The following is a 21,041-nucleotide window of genomic DNA, read 5'->3' on the forward strand; positions in this document are numbered from 1 at the left end:
GATTTTAAAAAAAGCTAACATTTAATGAAAAGAAAAACGACTGGAAGAAAGCAGTAAATTTCTCCCCATCTGTATTAAATAAAAATTACCCCATCTTTGTGAAATCTCATCTGTTCTAATCTGAACTGGTCAATCCTTAGGCCTGTGCACTCCCTTTACCATGCTCTTCCTTCCTTCCTTCCTTCCTTCCTTCCTTCCTTCCTTCCTTCCTTCCTTCCTTCCTTCCTTCCTTCCTTCCTTCCTTCCTTCCTTCCTTCAATTCATCCCATGTGATTCAGACACTGTCCTAAGTACTTTATGTTCATTTTGAATATTTTTAGAAGAAACACTACTTAAACAAATGAAGGGAAATAAAACTCCTAGCAACTAAGAGAAAAATGGCTAAAGAGAAGCAGGGTGGGGAAAGAAAAAAATGGCTAAAAATATAAATATGCAACTCTCAGAAGAGTAAATCACATCATATAAAAGGATGCTCAAGGCTCCTTGATGGAGCTTGGATAGTGACTCATGCCTATGATCCTAGCATGTTGGGAGGCCAAGACGAGGAGGATCACTTGAGGCTGGGAGTTTGATGCCAGTCTGGACAAAACAGGAAGACTGTGTCTCTACCCCTAGCCCCCGCAAAAAAAAATTTAAAAGGATGCTCAAATCACCAAAGCAATCCTGAGCAAAAAGAACAAAGCTGGAGGCATCACACTAACTGATTTCAAAATTTACTACAAATCTATAGTAACCAAAACAGCATGTAACTGCCATAAAAACAGACACTTAGACCAATGGAACAGAATAGAGAACCCTATAAAATTCACGTATTTACGGCCAACTCATCTTTGACAAAGGCACCAAGAATATATAATGGGGAAGGGACAGTCTTCTCAATAAATGGTGCTGGGAAAATTGGATAACTATATGTAGAAAAATGAAACCAGATCCCTATCTCTTATCAAACACAAAAAATCAAATCAAAATGTATTAAAAACTTGAATATGAGTATTATTTTAATGTATTAAAAACTTGAATAAAAACCTGAAACCGTGAAGCTACTAGAAGAAACCACTGGGGATATGCTCCAGGACATTGGTAAAGATTTTTTGTGTAAGACCTTAAAAACACAGGCAATAACTGGGATTGCATCAAGCTAAAAAGCTTCTGCACAGCAAAGGAAACAATAAAGTAAGGAGACAACCCACAGAATGGGAGAAAATATTTTCAAGCTATCCACCTGCCAAAGGATTATAACAAAAACATATAAGGAACTAACTCAAACAACTCAATAGCAAAAAACCAAATACTCTGATTAAAAAGTGGGCCAAAGATCAGAACAGACATTTCTCTAAAAAAGATACATAAATGGCCAATAAATATATGAAAACAATATTCAACATCACTAATCATCAGAGAAATGCAAATCAAAACCATAATGTGATATCATTTCACCTCAGTTAAAACAGCTTGTATGCAAAAGACAGGCAGTAACAGATGCTGGCAAGGATGTGGAGAAAGGGGAACTCTCATACACTGTTGGTAGGAATGTAAACTAGCACAGCCACTATGCAGAATAGTATAGAGATTCCTCAAAAAACTAAAAATAGAGTTACCATGGGACCCAGCAATTCCACTACTGAGCATATATCCAAAAGAAAGGAAATCAGTATGTCAAAGAGGTATCTGCACTCCTATGTTGATTTCAGCACTATTTACAAATGCCAAAATAGGTAATCAAATTAAGTATCTATTAATGGATGAATGGATAAAGAAAATATAGTACATATACACAATGGAATATTATTCATTTTTATTCATTATTATGAATTTTATTTTATATAAAAGAATGAAATCCTGTCATTTGCAGCAATATGGATGGAACTGGAGGCTATTATGTTAAGTGACATAAGCCAAGCACAGAAAGACAAATATTGTTCTCACTTATATGTAGGAGCTAAAAAGGTGGATCTTATAAATGGATGCTCAAATGTACTAGAAATCAGGGAAAGGTAAAGTGAAATTACAATAAAAGGTCTTACCCCTACAAGAATAGATGAGCATAGGGAGCATGAGATCATCCCCTATGCTGCTGGAACAACTTTGGTAATTCCACTCCTAGATATACCCAGACAGACAGGCACAGGATATTCATTGTGCCATTATTTCTAATAGCAAAAATTGGAAAGAATCTAAATGTGCATTGACAAAGAATAGATGAATAAATTGTCGTATGCAAAGCAGTGAAAGTAAAAGTAGAGCTATTAATATGGATGATAACAAAGATTCTTTCCTTGACCAAACTCTCATCAGGCTCCTTTGAATCCTCTTCCCAACTGGGCCCTGACTCTTGGGTTTGTATTAGTCTCTGCATTGTCCAATTGTAGCAAGAATCCTACTATGTCAATTTAACCAGAATCCCTCGCCCTTGATATTATATTGGGTTCCTCATTCTCCACCATACCCCCCAGGTGATGCCTAGTCACCCTGGCCAGCCTTTAGCAAGAATTCTGTTAGGTCTATTTAACCAGAACCTCACCTTACCCTGATGCTTCCTCTTAGTGATTTTCTATCCCTTAATCCCCACCCTGCTCCTTTGCTATAAATTTCTACTTTTCTTTGTTTGATGTGAAGTTGAACCCAAGTCTCTCCTACTATAACACTTCACTGTATTAGTCCCTACATTTATTGAGATGGTCCTGAATAGAACAGGATCATTACATTTAGTTCTGTAACAAATGTCATGCATAATTTTTTCTTTAACAATGAATCTCAAAAACCTGATGTTGAACAAAAAAAGATCAAGTTACAGAAGAATAGGTACGGAATGATACCATTTATACAAAGTTAAAAACAAAAACATTCTGTTCAGTTTTGGTTAGCTAAAAAAAAAAAAAAAAAAAAAAAAAAAGAAAAAAAAATAAAAACAAAAACAAAATAATATTATAATAATATACCAAACTCAAATTCAGGACAGAGATTGCTTTTGGTTTGTCAAAAGTGGAAGGGAGGAGAACACAGGGGTCTTTGACTATATTGGTACGGGTGGTGGGTGCAAAGATTCTCATTGTATTTTTCTTTAAATTTTTGGCATATTTTGTGAAAAATTAAAACACATGTAGAAACATAAACACACTCTTCCTGTCCTTAAATAGGAAGTGCTTTATGAGACAGTATAGCAAGGGCTCCTGATTTAGAGTTGGACAAGGCCTTCTGAGGAAGTGACATTTATACCAAGACCTGAAGGATAAGAAGTTGGGGGTGGGGGGCAGGAAAGGGTACAGAAGAAGGTTGGGAAGGAACTTTGTGAATTCAAGTTAGCTGAAAGACAGCCAGAAAGATATGTAATGGACAAATTGTGCTGGATCTTTAGGCCAAGTTAAAATTTCTAAACTTTATCCTAACAATAACATGATCTGAGTCATATTTTTAAAATAGGTATTTTCTGAGCAAAACAATTTTGAAAATGAAGAACAAAGAGGGAACATCTACCTGATTTCAAGAATTATAAAGTATAAAACTATAAAGTAATCAAGAGAGTGTGATATTATTAATATAATAAAGGTATAGACACACAGATCAATAGAACACAATAGAGAATCCAGAAATAGACCCACTAATATGTGGTCAGTGGATTTCCAGTGGAGGTCCAAAAGCAATTCAACAGAGAAAGGACAGTATTTTTCAGCAAATGGTGGTGGAATAACTGAATAATCCTTATGCAAAAAAAGAGAGTCTTGATCCATACCTTGTACCATGTAAAAAATTAACTCAAAATGGATGATAAATCTAAACATAAAATCCAAAACTATAAGTCTACTAGAAGAAAAGACAGGAGATTTGCCCTCATCAAAATAGGAGAAAATTTTGGAAAGTATATATCTGACACTGGACTTGTATCTAGAATATTTAAAGATACTCCAAATTCATTAATAAGAAGACAAATAACCCAATTTAAAAATAGGCAAAAAATCTAGAGAGACATTTCACTAAAGAAGATGCATATGACAAAATGTTCAACATCATTAGGTGCTGGGGGAAAGCAAATTAAAATCATAATGAGATATCACTATATACTCATTAGAATGGTGAAAAGATGACAATACCAAGTACTGGCAGGGATGTAGAGCAAGAGGATTCTCATTCATTGCAGACAAGAATGCAAACTGATATTGCCATTTTGTAATACAGTTTGGCAGTTTTATTATATGATGCAAAAATGCCATTCCTAGGTATTTACCTAAGTGAAGCAAAAACTTGTGTTCACTAAAAAACCTGTGCAAAAATGTTTATAGTGGCCTCACTCATTACTGCCAAAGACTGGAAACAATCCATATACCCATCAATTAGTGAATAGATAACAAACTGTGATATACCCATATAATAGACAACTACTCTACTCTGTTTCAACTACAAAAAGAAACAAAATACTGGTATGCAAAACATAAATGATTTTCAGATACATTATATGAAGTGAATGAAGCCAGACTCAAAAGACCACATGTGGTATGATTACATTTATGTGATATTCTGGTAAGGGCAAATCTAGAAGGACAGAAATCAGATCAGTGGTGTGTTGGGGGTAGGTGGAGGGGTTGATCACACAGTCATATGGGAGAGGCTTTTGGGATAATGAAACTCTTCTATATCAGTTGTGGTGGCAGTTACACAATTGTTTGTATTTGTTAAACTTATAGAACTACACACTAAGGAGGGTGAATTTTACTGTATATAAACTAGACCTTAATAAGAACAAATGTACACTGTACTTTAAAAATATCATTCTGTTTGATATGTGAAGAACAGGTAGGAAGGGAATAGTGTGGAAGAGGTAACACCGTCAGGGAGCTATGGCAATTATCTAGTGCAAGATGATAGTGCTTTGGATGGGATGTGACAATAGAGCTGGAAACAAATGGGTACATACAAGATTTATTAGCAAGGCTGTATCAAAAGGACATGGTGATTGATGATGAATCTGATGTGGAGGATGAGTGTGAAGAGGCCGAGGTTTCTGGGTAAATGAAGGTACACTAAGCTCTGGTACAGAAGTTATTGTAATTCTTGAAATGCACTGCCAAGTCCTTGCACCTTTCCTGGGGCTCCCTTCTCCTGGACCAATTCCTTCAATTGATTAACTCCTACTCATCTTTCAAGAGTCTACTCATAATTCCCAGTCTGGGTTGTAAGTATCTCTTTCGTGTTCATGTATCACCTTGTGAATCCTCCTATCATAGCATTTATTATACTGTACTGCAATTGTCAGTTTATATAGCTACCTCTTCTACCATAAGAAAACATTTTAAGGAAATGGTGATTTATTTTCCATGAGTTTCAGTTTGGACGGACCTAACTTTAAATGTTATTATAACCAGGAGTTTTCAAACCTGGTAATAGACTATTACAATATTAATACATTTAGCATTATATTTGTGAAGTCCACACTTATATAAAAAATGTAAATACAGGATAACATATTACTACCACTATGATGCAAAAAATAACAGTCAACAACTCAATTATGAAAATTTTTCATAATTACCCATTATGATGAATGCCAGTGTGATTCAATGAGAATGGTTATAGACTTGAGAATAGAAAATTATGGTGCAAATCTGGGTTCTGCTGGCCACTGGTGGGGTGATTGTGGGCCAGTTATATTAGCTCTGTGTTAGGATGTTTCCACATATAAATTAGAAAGCACAGTAACAACAGGAGCGATTTTGAAGATTAAGAGAATTTATATAAGGAGAAATGATCAGCATAGGACTTGATATGTTATGTAGTAACAAATATAAGTTGACTTTGAGAACACTGAAAAGTGAATCAGTCTGTATAATAAGTTCTTCACCTTCAGTCTTAGGAGTTTAAGACAAAAATCAGGCCCCAGTTTCTATTCCTAAAATCCTAATCGTTTCTAAAAGCCTCTTTGAAAACATGTTCTAAGTAAAGTTATTGTATAGATTGCAATGAGAATGAAGATGAGTTCTAACAGCAGTGGCTGTAATCATATACTGTAAAAATGAGTGAGAACTTTCTGAATACACATAGGTCTTTTTAGTTCTTTCTAGACTTGTCAGACGATTTGTCTTTACAAATATGAAATAAGAATGATGGGTTAAGTATCCCCTACCAAAAGCAAGCTACCTATAGCTACCTTGGTAAATTAATAATTGGTAAATTTCTTACCTTTTGGGTAGACATCTTTTAGAGGGACTTCTCCTGGAGGCAAAATCCTGACTACTTGATTACTATCTAAAAGAGTCACACAATTGCTTTGTTTTGGAGTCCCATTTTTCTTTTTTCTGCCATAGAATGCCGTATCAGTGACATTTGGTTTATGCAAAGATGATGGCCTCTTCCAAGAATAAACTTCACTGGGTGACTGATTTTAAAAAAGGATAAAAAGAAAAAAAGGGAGATTAAAGCACTGAAGTACCATATAAGACATTCACCACAACTTTAACAATCTAACCCTTTAAGCATACTAGTAGTAAACAGATGTTTCATAAGTATAAGAAAATTAAATTCTTCCTCAACATTTTTTAATGGGGTACATGACATAGCTGCTTCACCAATAATCACAATTTTTCTGGTAAGTGTGAAATATACAAGTTAAATTTTTTATCTTGACGTAAATTACAACTAAAAAGAGGGAATATAGCAATATAGTTAGTTTAAAAATATTAAGGCCAGGTGTAGTGGCTCACGCCTGTAATCCTACCACTCTGGGAGGTGGAGGTGGGAGGATTGCTTGAGCTCAGGAGTCTGAGACTAGCCTGAGCAAGAGCAAGACCCATCTCTACTAAAAGTAGAAAAAGTAGCCAGGTGTTGTGGTGTGTGCCCATAGTCCCAGCTACTCATGAGGCTGAGGCAGAAGGATCGCTTGAGCCCAGGAGTTTGAGGTTGCAGTGAGCTATGATGCTGCCACTCCCACTATATGGGAGTGATAGAGTGAGACTCCATCTCAAAACAACAACAACAAAACCCAGGAATACCTATGCAGCTACTATTTGGCATAAAGAATAGAATATAACTAGCATTTTTGAAGCCTTGAAGTGCCCCTTCCTGATCACATCTCTTTCTCCCCTAAGTTTAACTCTCCTAGAATTTTGTGTTTTTTTTCTTTACTTGACTTTAACATTTTACCATGTATGTATTTATCCTTCCTAAGATCATAAAGATATTTTCCTATGTTTTCTCTGAAAGTTTTAAGGTTTTGTTTTTCATAATCGAGTCCTTAACCTATCAGGAATTTATTTCTGTGAATGGCATGAGGCAGGACCCATGTTCACCCTTTTATCACATAGACGGCTAATTGTCCAAATACAACTAACTTTTGCCCACTGCAATACTATCATAAAACATAGTTCTATATATGCATGCATGTGCTTCTGGGCACTATATTCTGTTGTACTGAATATTTTTCTACCCCTAAGTATAAAATCTTAGCTACTGAGATTTCATATTAATAATAAGCCTTGAAATTTAATAGGGAGAATACTGCTGCTTGGTTCTTCTTTGGGGATGTCTTTGTTATTGTTTGCCCTTGCATGTCCATAAAAATGTAAGACTTGCATTTGCTCTGCATCCCTGTGAGTACTTGGTATACTCAGTGCTTTTCGTAATAGCTTAGCCATTCTAATAGGCATGTTGTAGTGTCTCATCATGGTTTTAATTCACATTTCTCCAGTGACTAATGATGTTGAGTATCTTTTCATGTACTTATTTGCCATCCCTATATCCTCTTTGGTGAAGTATTTGCTCAAGTCTTTTGCTCATTTATTTTTCACATTTACCTTTAATTTTATTTCTATATCTACCTAAATATATTGAAAACTATGAGTTTACACAAATATATCCAATTCTAATCCAACAACTACAGGGTTCATTGTAGTTTTCTTTCTTCTAGTGTTTGTAACACCCTTCTCCAATAGTTAGAAACCTGTTTTCATTATTCTTAATATATTTTTCACTATCCTTTTTTTTAAATTTCAAAATATTAAGGGGGTACAAAGATTTTTTGCTACATGGATCACTTTTGTAATGTGCGTGGGTCAAGCTATAGGCATGCCCATCATCCAGACCGAGTTCATTATACTCATTAGGTTTTTGCCCTCTCCCTCCTCTTTCCTCCTCCCTGCTTGATTTCCACTGAGTTTTACTTCCCTCTGTACACATGTGTGCTCATTGGTTAGTTCCAATTTAATGGAGAGTATATGTGGTATTTGTTTTCCCTTCTTTAGATACTTCACTTAGGATAACAGTCTCCAGTTCCATCCAAATTGTTGCATTAATTCATCATTTTTATGGTTGAGTAATACTCCACGATATATATATATATATATCACATTTTATTAATCTACTCATGAATTGATGTGTACTTGGGTTAATTCTGCATCTTTGCAATTTTGAATTATGCTGCAATATACATTCAACTGCAGGTGTCTTTTTGATAGAAAGACTTCTTTTCCTTTGGGTAGATACCCAGTAGTGGGATTGCTGGATCAAATGGTAGGTCTAGTTTTATTAATAGTTTTTTGAAAAATCTCCATACCATTTTCCATAAAGGTTGTACTAGTTTGCAGTCCCACCAACAGTATATAAGTGTTCCTTTCTCTCTGTATTCATGCCAGCATCTATTGGTTTTGGATGTTTTAAAAAAAGTAACAGGCATTACTAACAGGGGTAAGCTGATATCTCACTGTGGTTTTAATTTGCATTTCCCTGATGTTTTGTGATGTTGAGCATTTTTTTCATATATTTACTGGCTATTTATCTATCTTCTTTTGAAAAGCTTCTGTTCATGTCTTTTGCCCACTTTTTAATGGAGTTGTTTGTTTTTTTCTTGCTGATGTGTTTGAGTTCTTCGTAAATTCTGGTTATTAGCCCTTTATCAGATGTATGGCTCATAAACATTTTCTTCCATTCTGTAGGTTGTCTATTTGCCTTGGTACTTGTTTCTTTAGCTGTGCAGAAGCTTTTTAGCTTAATCAAATAACATTTATTTATTTTTATGGTTACTGTGATTGCCATTGGGGTCTTATTCATAAATTCTTTGCCTAGGCTAGTATCTATATTATTTACATTTTTCCTACATTTTCCTCTAGAATTCTTATGGTTTTGTGCTTTACATTTAAGTCTTTTATCCATCTTGAATTAATTGATGTGAGGGGTGAGAGATAGGGGGTCATGTTTCATTCTTGTGCATATGGTTATACAATTCTCCTGAAACCATTTATTGAATAGGACACAATACAAAAAGAAAACTATAAACCAATATCTCTTATGAATACAGATGTAAAAATCCTCAATAAAATACTAGCAAATAGAATTCAGCAGCATATCAAAAAATAATAATAATACACCAGGACCAAGTGGGCTTCATCCCTGGGATGCAGGGATGGTTCAACATATGTAAATCAATAAATGTAATTCACCACATAAACATAAGCAAAAAAAGGAGAGACCATATTATCATTTCAATAGGCATAGAAGAAACATATCTTAAAATTATAAAAGCCATACATGACAAACCCACAGCCAACATCATGCTGAATGGGGAAAAGTTGAAAACATTCTCTCTAAGAACTGGACCAACACAAGGGTGCCCATTGTTACCACTACTATCCAACAAAGTGCTAGAAGTCCTAACCAGAACAATCAGGCAACAGAAAGATTTAAAGTATATCCAAATTGGGAAAGAGGAGGCCAAACTATTGCCCTTCACTGGCGATATGATCTTGTACCTGGAAAACCCCAAAGATTTTACCAAGAAACTTCTGGAATTGACATATAAATTCAAAAAGTCTCAGAATACAAAATTAATGTACATAAATCAGTAGCATTTCTATATACCAATAACAGTCAAGCTGAGAATCAAATCAAAGACAATACCATTCACAATAGCAACAAAGAAAATAAAATACCTAGGAATGTACTTAACCCAGGAGATGAAAGATCTTTACAAGGAGAGCTGCAAAACACTGAGTAAAGAAATTGTAGCAGACACAAACAAATGGAAAAACATATTATGTTCATAGATTGGCAGAATCAACATTGTTAAAATGTCCATATACCCAATGTGATTTACAGATTCAATGCAATCCCCATCAAAATACCAATGTCATACTTCACAGACCTAGAAAAAATAATTACGTGCTTCATTTGGAACCAGAAAAGAGCCTGAATAGCCAAAGTACTATTGGCAAAATGAACAAATCTGGAGGCATCACAGTACCAGACTTCAAAATATACTACAAGGCTATAGTAACCAAACAGCATAGGTATTGGTATAAAAATAGAGACATAGACTAATGGAACAAAAAATACAGAACCGAGATATAAACCTACTTACCTACAGCCAACTGATCTTTGACAAAGCAGACAACAACAAATACTGGGGAAAAGAAGCCCTATTCATTATCTTTAACATATTTCATTATCCTTAATCTATTTACTTCTTGCTCAAGTTCATTATATGTGATCCACCTCCCACCTCCACCACTAACTTTGCCCTCTGGGCAGATGCCTAGTCATTCTGCTTGGGTCCTGACAGACCACACTGGGTTACACGCACACAGTGACAGCCTCCTCACCTTAGTTGGGCTTCCACGTCCCATGCCAAGCTGCCCCCTCACAGGGATGCCACCTTTATCCTGCTTGGAACTTGATGCCCATCACCAGTGGTCATTCACCACCACACACACAAAGACACACCATGGATATCCTTACCCTGTTTAGGCTCTGATTTATGATACCTCACACTAGCCTACTGTTTGCTCATTTTAAAAACTGGATTGTTTTCTTACTGTTGAGTTTTAAGAATCTCCATATATTCTAGATACAAGTTCTTTGTTGGAAATGTGGTTTTCAAATATTTTCTTCCAGCCTGTGCATTGTCTTTTCATTCTCTTAACAGTATCTTTTACTGACCTCAAGTTTTTAATTTTGATGAAGTACAGTTTATCATTTTTTTCTTTATGTATCATGTCTATGGAAGTACTATGTTTAATGGAAGTAGTAACAGTGGGTACCCTTTTCTAATTCTTGGTAAGAAAAGGAATGCTTTTAATGTTTCATTATTGATGATGATATTTGCTATAGGTTTTTCATAGCTATTTGGTATTAGGTTAAGAAAGTTTTGTAAGTTTATAATAATTTAGGTGTCACTGATAATTGTATAAGAAAGTTATATAAAAAGATATGTATATCCCATTGTTCATAGTTTTACAGAGAATCCAAAGAAATTCACATAAAAGCAGAAAGGCAGTGTGGTGTGACAGAAAGGATGTGGGTGAGAGGGCTACACACTTGAGATTGAATCCCATTACTTATAATCTTTGTGGCTGGAGAATATAACCTCTGTTTCTGTTTTTTCATCTGTAAAACCTTACAGAATTGTTGTAAAAATTAACTATCATGTCTAACAGTGCATGTCTAAAAGAATATACAGAGCCTGACTATTGTGTTGGGGCCTAAAAATATGATTATTATCATAATGGCTGAAAGGCTGCCTAGGTGACTCTAATCTTCTATTTAACAAATACTCATTGAATATCTTCTACGTGGTAGGTACCATACTAAGTAGCAGGGCTGTAGCTTTCATTTTAACAAGGTCATTAGTCTTACAGGCTATAAAGGATTTCTATAGGGTAAATACAAACAGTGTCTTATACTCAGCTTTTCTAACCTTTCTATGGTAACATTTTATTTCTATACTAATTTCTTCCATCAGAGGAAAGTGATTAAAAGATCAGTTTTTAAAATAGTTCCACCTTCAGGAACAAAGTTCCAATATTTTTACTACTCCATAGCAACAAGCATTGTAGAAAGCATATTAAACACTCTTTTTTATACAACCAGGGATACTGTAGACACTGTATTCCAACAATATGTTTCACTTTGAGTTGTATAATATGATAGAAAATGGTTTTTACTTGGTAACTAGAAAAAGATATGGCAAAGTCCTAAGCCACATATTATCCATTGGGTTTTGGATTTCAAATGCCTTATATCCTGAAGGACCCACTGTTCATTAATTACATTAAAATTTTGAGGCATATGAGATTGGTGTACTATCAAGCAGAGCCCATATGTCTATCTTTAAATGATTCTATCATTCTACCTCAAAGTTACAAAGGAAATTATGAAAATCAAATGTTTAATCAAAACACATGGGAGCTACATTTAAGGTTATTAGATGGCAACTTGGACTGAAATAACTTTAATATTTCATTTTCTCACATTTCCATCAGCGGTAGATGGTACTCGGTTTCATCTGACATCAATTACAAATAGCCTCTCCTTTATAGATAACAGTAGATATTAGAAGGAGGGCCCATCGAAGAGAAAAATAAGTTGAGACCATTAGCGATTATAGTACAACCTGGGTGCTGCAAAGATACGATAAACAGAGCAAAACTCAATGGAAAGTGAATTGATGTTCTTGAGTGTTGAAAAACTTAGTCTACAGTAATGCCAACCCAATAAGTTTAACATCAAAAAATTCTAGATGACTTGCTACTTTATTAGTCTAGTGGCAGATTCCACAAGCACTTATTAAGATGACATGATAGAAAATCACCATCAGTAGGTTAAGAATTTAACTGTGTCACACAAACTTCCACATATGGAGAATACTCATTTCCCCTTACTAAGTTATATTATTGTATTATATTTTAAAAGCCAATTTTTTTTAAATAATGAAACTATATAGGTAGACCATATTTTTTAATGACTGATTTGGAATGCAAACTTGATCTAAAATGTTTACCTGAAAATTATTATGTTTTTAATTACCCCTCAAACAAGGTCAAATTGAGGGTAAAAATATATATTTAAATATTTATAAAATTGATGCTTACCATGAGATCTGGAAAACCAATAACTATTGTAGCATAACTGTTGTCATCTGAGAGAATTCGGTTGGGAGAGGCAATCTTTTGTCCCACAGCTGAACTTAGATTTTCAGATGATAGTTGATCACTTGAAATTTTATGAGGTATGCTGAACTCTGTTTCTGAAAAGTGTCAGACAAACATTAGATACTACATGCCCTTAAAATGCTCCAGAAATTAATTTTTTGCAAGATTTCATTCTCAATAACTCAAACAGAAAAGAACAAGGTAAAAAAGAGAAAATATTTTAAATTACATTTATGGGCTTTTGTTTGAGAAAACATTGTTTTTACAATGAAGGCATCTTCCCAAAGTTGTTCCAAATATTTCTGGAATTCAAAATTTGATTAGCAATAAATATTACCATTAATAGCTCCCTACAGAAAAGAAGTGAAACTGATACAACCCAGTGTTGGCAATGGTATGTTTTAGATTTTTTCATAAAAACTATTTACTCCCCAAAACTGTGATGAATTAATCATTTCCTGATGGTCTGTGGAAAAAAGAAAATATGCTATCCTAAATTAGACTTGGAACCTAAATGTATTTTATATTTATAAAAATTTTGATTTGTTAGTTAAAAAAATTCGAGGACAGATATCAAAAGAGTGAGCTTCCTTATGATGATTTGAAAGATGGTAGATTCTTATTTACTATTTCTAGTGTAGTGACTAAGTTTTTTCTTTTGGTATAAACTTAATATAGGGTGGTGTTATTCTTAAATGATGCTAGAAGACAGTATGTATACAAGCATGCACCCACACAGCACCCACATAAACACAGAGAACATAGTATTTACCTTGTGTAACTCCAAACCCTGTGCTAGGCAGCTCCTCTTTCAACACATACAACTGGCAAACCCCACTGCCCTCAGATTCGATGTGCGCAGGCTTAGTTAAAAGATATTTCCTGTAAACATACAAAATGTGTAAGTAAAAAGTTTTTCTTCTTCTAGTAATGGTAAGGCCAGACTAAGAAAAATTAGATCTCCCCAGACTCTTTTTTATAGTATAATTTGCAGTGTCAGTTTCATGATGAATTAGCAAATAACTTCTCCACATTGTGGTAAAGAGCAGTGTACAATAACAATGCAGTAATAAATGTGAAACAAAAATCCAACACTTCCTCTAGGAGGAAGGGCTGTTTAAAAAAAAAAAAAAAAGCAACTCTAATGGGGCACACCCTTATTATCATGGAGCCCTCTCTTGAAATGACTCTTTGATGAGCCAGTAGGGAGTAATGTAACCTGTGATTTGTGACCAGCTAAGGGACAGAAGGCCTCACCACTTAGTCTCCCTGATCTACTTACTTTTAAGATTTCTAAATTTTAAAAGATTTCTAAAATACAGATGTATAGCCAGAAATCCTGCTTGTTAGCAGAAGGGCATAAGGTGCCTGTGCTTAGCGAGCCCATGTCATATACGAGAGAGGAGGACTCAAAGCTTACTGTGCACTCTGTATGTGCCTAGTGCCGCACGCTGCCTTCCATCAAGGGTGTGGTCTGACGGGGAGGCAACACAAACATAGCATAAACAAATAAGAACACGCAAGATAAAAAGAGAAAGAAACTAAGGTATGAGTTCTGTGAAGTCACAAAAAGGCATCAGCTTTAGGATGAAGACTGTGGTTCTTTGAAAAAAGGATAAACTGAAAACTTACTTTGAAGTATCTCCAGTTTGGCAAGAATACAGTGAATTCTCAATGTGTTAATAGGAAAAAGCCCAAATAAATATGAATCATACATAAAAGTCATTATTTTTTACTGTTAATTTCAATGTCATACTCTGAGAAGCGACTAATTTCATTTTCTCCCCCCTTTTCCTTCTTGTAACTCTCACCTGTAGAGATGCTGCCAAATAATGACATTGTTAAAAGACAGATGCAAGGAAAACAGAACTGTATGAATGTTGGATAGTTGACAAATAAAGTTGAGCACACTCTATGAGATGCTATACAGATCCACCCACTCACTGATTTGTTTCGTTCTCCACCAGAAGCCACTTGTCCTCAGCTACAAGGAAAACTGTCTTGAGGTTGATGGGAAGTGAGATGGTGTGAGTTCTCCCTTCTAGAACATCCAGCACAGTCAGGCTGTTCCTGAAAAAGGAGAAGAAAATTGTATCTGAAAGGAAATGGTGAGGATAACGGTTGAGTGACCATGACATAATCATTTCATGATATATTATGTAACCCTAAAAAGAATGTTTTTAAGAGTAAGTAATAAGATAGAAAAATGTTAACTGAAAAAAATAGGCATAAAAAATTCTAAGCTATATTAGAGTGTGCATAAGAAAAAATAATGAAAAGTGACGGCTGCCATGTTAATACTGGCCTTGTCATGGAACTGTGAGTGCTGCTAGCTTTTCTTATGTCTGTTTCTCAATATTCTATAATGTGGGAAGAGTTACTTTTACACTAAAACATTTATAATTTGGTTATATTAGTTTTATAATAAACAAGTATAATTAAACAGGAAATAGAATAGACAAAATAAGGACTCTAGCTTAGATCTTCAACAATGAAGAGCTCACCCTTTTTCTTTGTAGAATACTAGCCAGTTTTTGTGCGAAAATTCCTTACACATTTTATAAGTTTCCTAAAGACAAAACAAAACAAAATATTCACGTTAAATTTGTCAGATGTAGTCATGTCTCTCTTTAGTTGCTTCTCCTTAAAGTTCTTCAATGTGTAAAACATGTAATTCTCAAAGAAGCTGTTAGTCTACTCTTAGACTCTTATGCTAACATGGATTAAACTATATTTCAAAATTTACTGTGAACTATGTACTAAAACCTCTTCAGAAAAATTTTTTTAAAAATAAGACCAAATACTGTTTAGCAATAAATATGCTATCTGGTGGTTAACCATGGAATTTATACTACAACATAAACATACAGGAAATATTATACTTTGTTTATTAAATTTGAATACACTTATGATATATATTTAAAAAATCTCTTTTTTTCATGGTCTTTTAAGACCTAAGTATGCTGGGTATACTACCCACAGGGAGAGGGTAAGCCTTGTTTTATATCCATTACTTTTTTCTGAATGGCAGAATAAATTCTCTTGGGTTGGCCTAACGTGTATATACTAGCTTAATTTAGATAATAAACCAAAACATTTATTTGCCTATTAGGGGAAATCGGGTAGCATACTCATGGTTTTGTCACATAAATCCAAAATAACTATGTAACTGGAAAACAGGTTAAATTGACTGCATGATTAGAAATTTATTATGAATATCATAATCAAATAGTTCTTAATGTTCTATTATTGTTAGTTCAGTCCTGGCAAATCTTTATGTGAGTATGATGGACATAAAAATAAGCTATTTATATTTCATTACACATGTTTCTATATCTATATCTTTGTATTACATTAATATCTACAAATGTATAATATTAATAAAAGCATTCTCTTATGCATTATAGTAAACTGAAGGCACTAAAAGAGATGGGCATGCATGCATCTTTCTGGTTAGAGAGCTAGAGAAACTCCTTGGCAATTTGCTGGACAAATTCGGTATTCCTTACAGCTTCCTCCTTGTTCCACCAGGAAGGTTTCTTAGATATAACCTCTTCTAAAGGAAGGACAAGACGATGAAGGGCCCGGCCAGTGGTATCTAACAACAGGATGACATTACTCTGAAAATAAAGAGAACAGTGAAAAGCTCAAGATTTGTTCCTTTTCTAAAAAAGCAGCAGCTGCTTGGCAATCTGAGAGGGAAGGTTATAGTGATAAACCAAAGTGAAGACAACAATATTGAAATACTTAAGAGATATCACAAAGACACTAAATAATTTTCCTTAATACAGAATTTAGAGTTTTAGGTGGTTTTATGAAAATATTTCTAATTATGTAATGCAGGAGGTGTTCTCTTTGGAGATTTTATCTTAAAACCATTTCCTTCTAAATATAAGCTAGCTGAACCATGATTCTGTTTTATTATATAGTAACAAGGAAATTAAGAGGATTGATAATTTTCAAAAGTTCATTTATTTTTATCAAAATTACATTTAGAGAATGCTCTGTTGAAAGTTCTTTTACATCATATATAATCTCATTTATCCTTTTCATAAATCCAGCTTCAATTAAAAAAATAGGTACAAAATAGATATAAAGATGGGTTAGCAAGAAATATGAAGGACTCCATGAACCTAGCTAGTAATGAGTGTTTCTTCATCTGGAAATTCACTAAGCTTGAAGGTCTTTCATAACTGGTGCTGTAATAATGTACAAACAAGAGATTTCTTCAGCATTATTAATCATGGCTGTGCAATGAAGTAATCTCTCAGTGATTAGGATCGTTTTTTAAGAAGAGAAATAAAGTGTAAGCATTGAAATACATGAACAGAAACACATGAAATAAGAAATTCAAACTGAGAAAGCCAGAAAAGATTAAATATTTTAAAGGATACAAAGAAGTTGGTTGTTTTAGTTAAAATATAAAGACATTTGAAGTTTACCAGGTTTGCAAAAAGGCACCTGTAAGTTGTTTGCCAGGCCTCATTGTTAGGCAATTATCTTATCTTTCTTTCTTTCTTGTTTTTGTTTTGCTTTGTTTTGTTTTAAATTCAGGATTCCTTTAGTGATTCTAACCCTCAAAGTTTTCATTTCAAGAAGAACTTCCTTTGGGGAAATTAAAGTCACAAAGCAGACAAAGAAGTAATATATACCTTAAAAAATATAGAAAACAATCAAATATGAATTGTTCATTTATTCATGATATTTATTGAGCAGCTTATATTGAAAGCCAAAGGAGAATACAACAATGAATTAATCATGGCCCTTACTCTCTATTATGTAATCCAGTTAGAGAAAGAAAAAGAAATTTAAAAAGATTAATGATTCATCTGCAAACATAGCACCTCAATGTGGTTTCAAATTTATTTTACAAGCTAATTTTGTTCAAGTGCTCAAGAATTAAAATAGTATTTGCACAACATAGCTTTCTTCACACCATACATTCTGAATTTTGGCTATATTAAAAAATTTTACTAAGCATGTTGACAAAGCTTTAATTTTTCCACAAACATCACCCTTTGAATGTATCATTCTGTATAATATGCAATTCTCCATTAAGAATGTGTGTTAAGAATACACATTTAGAAATTAACATATAAGAAGTATTATTCACTAGCACTTGAATGTTTTGAAAATGGTAGTGATATCTTAGAGTTTTCCTTCAGACAACATGTAAGTTAAAAATTTACAAAGTCTCCATTCTAGATTAAATCTTTTATGAGTAAATACTTTTTAATGTAGAAAGTCTCTCTTATCTGATAAATATGTACAACATTAATATGAATTCTTAGCACCTAAGCAATCTGGGATAATATTAACTTTTCTAAGCAAAAGAAAGTTCTAAAAATAAATGTTTTATCCCCAAAAATGATTAGACAAAAGAATAAGCAGTTGATTAAAGAGATATGGTTAACCAGATATGGTTAAGCAGAAAAATAAGTTAGTATAGTTTTCCATTTTCTTCCTTTTTAGGGTCTAATACTGATACGCTCATAACTTGGCATAAGTGAACTGAAAACTGTATCTTACTAAGTGACAAAAAACATGTATATATTTCCAGCCATGGCTGTATTTAGAATTAGTTTATAAGCAATTGGCAACATGAAGGAGGTTCTGTTGCTCCATCCTTTTAATGTTAATGGTTTCCTTCTGTAAATGACTAATGATAGATTCTGTCTGAGTTTAAAAATAGAATTTTGCGTCACACATGAGTACATGTAACTGTGGTTTTGGCACTCCTTTAAGGGGGGCAGGGAGGAGAAGCGAGTGAGCAATTTTATTATGTTTGTATTTGACTGGGAGAAAAGTAACCTCTGGATGACCTCAATGTCCCAAAGTCTGAAATTCTAAACTTTGTACAGATGTAATAAATAATCTCATGGGAGGGGGGTGGGGGAAGGGGAGGGTCTTTATTTTTAGGCATGGCCAAGTTTCCCTTTCCTCACTTAAGATTTTATTTTAGCAAGGAATTTTTGAACAAGTTCTTAAACTAACTGGGGAAATGCATCTGTAGCAAAGCTTTATTTTAAAAAGACATGTAATAGGTGAATCCACGGAAGTATTTCTCTAATAGCTTAGATTCATTTTCAGTTAGGACAGAATGAGGAAGAAGGAATTGATGGCAGTCTACTCTTTTTTATTCCACTAGAATTATTTATCAGTTGTTAAATTTCACAGCTTTGTGTTGTTCATATGGAATTCAACAGATCTGATATCCTAACAGAACCAAATTATAAAATAGATAGCTAAGATATCCTCTCTGGGAAAAGAGAAGGTAATTCAGGAGACAGGTAGAATAGAAGTATCCAGATAAGCTGTGCTTATCTTCCCAGGTTGCTGAAGCAGCTTTCTGGAAAACTGTTGAGACTGTGGCCAAAGGAATAAGTAAGGTAGCATATAAGAACACCAGGAGAGTAGGAGCTGGCCATGGAGGTCAAGCACAGTTTTACAATGAAAAACACATTTTCGTTGATGAAAGTCATTGTAATCGAACACAGTATTAATCAGCAATGTTGCCAAATAATTGGATCTATTGAGAAAATAAAACACTTGCTGAGAATCTAAAAATCTGGTACTTTTAAAGAATTTGTATATGTAAATATGACAGCTAATTTGACAGCTGAAAATTTGGCAACACTGAATAAATACTCCAAATTTAGATTCTCATTCAAATTTGATTCAGTTACTGAATTATAAATCACCAAAGTATCATTTGCTTTTTATGACAGATTGTACTGGCTATAGAATTTAACTCAATGGCATTGATATTTTGTTGAAAATCCAGAAAGTAAAACCTTCATTCCAATTTTCCAGACACAAATTTTTATAAGCAATATCTAAATGTTTATAAATTCTGCTTCTAGGAGAAAGTAAAAGTTAAAAAATGCAAAACCAAAACCTGAAAAACCCTTATTGACTCAGTATTCATGAAAATTATATAGGCAATGACTAAAGTAAAAGTTGACACTTCCTCAGGGAATTACTGACATGTTATTTATGTAATATTTCCTTTTTGATTAGATTAAAGTCTAAAAGTATTCTTTCTTGGTAACAGTTTTCTCTTTAAATTCTTATAAGAATATTTCTTCTAGTATTTAAAAAATATTCCCTATTATGAATACTTTTAAATTTTTCAAATTAATCTTTTCCCCAAGATCTGTAGTGAGTGAGACAGTAGATGAAGATTAATTCTGTCTGGTAGGGTCAATCCAATTTTGTTTGAATCACAGTTCTGCTGTGTATCTGCTGGACAAGCTACTTGAACTCTCTGAGCAACAGTTTCCTTATACGTAAATATGGATATCAGCTATCTCACTGGGCAGTTAGAAGAATAATATGAGATAATGTACGTAATCTCTCACTTGACACATTGTCAGCATTTAACAGTGGATCCTTTCCCTTGGAGATATTCATCTCTTGCCTTCCAGAATACCACATTCCTCAATTTATCCATCTACTCCACTGGCCACTCATTCTCAATCCCTGTCATTGATTCCTCCTCATTTTCCTAATTTATTGATATTCTACTGCCCCAATGCTTAGTGCTTGGACTTCATTTCTCTACCCACCTTCACTCCCTTGGAGACTTCTTTCAGTCTCTTGGCTTTAAGCAACACTTATATGCCAATGACTCCCAAATTTGTATTTCCTGTTCTGGCCTCTCCATTGACCTCCAGTCTTAACATCTACTTGGATGTTTAATAGACATCTCAAATTTAATCAAACATCATCTGATACTCCCTCCCAAATGGAATCCTTTCCCATCTCAGTTGATGGCAACTCCATCAAAGTTGTTCAGGCCCCAAATCTTAAAGTTACCCTTAACTCTACTCTCTTTCAACCCATACATTTGAACTGTTAGGAAATCTTGTTGGTTCTACCTTCAAAATGCATCCAGAATCTGTCATTACTTATGAGCTCCACCCTCCTCCAAATCACCATTATCTCTTGCCTCAGTCATTGCAAAAATCTCTTAACTAGCCTCCCTCATTCTTGCCTTAGTAGTTATAGACTCTTCACTACAGAGCAGCCAGAGAAATCCTTTAAAAACATAAGTCTGATCATGCTAGTCCCATGCTCAAAACCCTCTAATGCCTTCTCCTTTCATTCATAGTTAAGGGTCACAAACTTCAA

The 21,041-nt window shown here is 34.1% G+C and overlaps 1 protein-coding gene and 1 long non-coding RNA gene across 3 annotated transcripts in view; one reads left to right on the top strand and one right to left on the bottom strand.

The window, feature by feature from the left end:
* The window catches only part of VWA8 (von Willebrand factor A domain containing 8), a 328,282-nt gene that overhangs the window by 97,444 nt on the left and 209,797 nt on the right, over window positions 1-21,041 (bottom strand). Inside the window, exons 30-35 of the mRNA XM_076009415.1 lie at window positions 16,418-16,528; window positions 15,413-15,477; window positions 14,853-14,978; window positions 13,681-13,790; window positions 12,849-13,003; window positions 6,172-6,367 (exon numbers count right to left, since the gene is read on the bottom strand). Of these exons, the coding sequence (XP_075865530.1) occupies window positions 6,172-6,367; window positions 12,849-13,003; window positions 13,681-13,790; window positions 14,853-14,978; window positions 15,413-15,477; window positions 16,418-16,528 (763 nt within the window). The remainder of the gene's footprint in view (window positions 1-6,171; window positions 6,368-12,848; window positions 13,004-13,680; window positions 13,791-14,852; window positions 14,979-15,412; window positions 15,478-16,417; window positions 16,529-21,041) is intronic.
* The window catches only part of LOC105871599 (uncharacterized), a 121,993-nt gene that overhangs the window by 52,774 nt on the left and 48,178 nt on the right, over window positions 1-21,041 (top strand). The window contains exon 4 of one of the 2 annotated variants that reach the window (XR_012922446.1): window positions 14,876-15,016. The exons of the other annotated variant lie outside the window; for it this stretch is intronic. This is a non-coding gene — a long non-coding RNA (uncharacterized LOC105871599). The remainder of the gene's footprint in view (window positions 1-14,875; window positions 15,017-21,041) is intronic. 2 annotated transcript variants of the gene reach the window in all.

Source organism: Microcebus murinus, chromosome 13 (assembly GCF_040939455.1).
Source record: "Microcebus murinus isolate Inina chromosome 13, M.murinus_Inina_mat1.0, whole genome shotgun sequence".
Lineage (NCBI taxonomy): Eukaryota > Metazoa > Chordata > Mammalia > Primates > Cheirogaleidae > Microcebus > Microcebus murinus.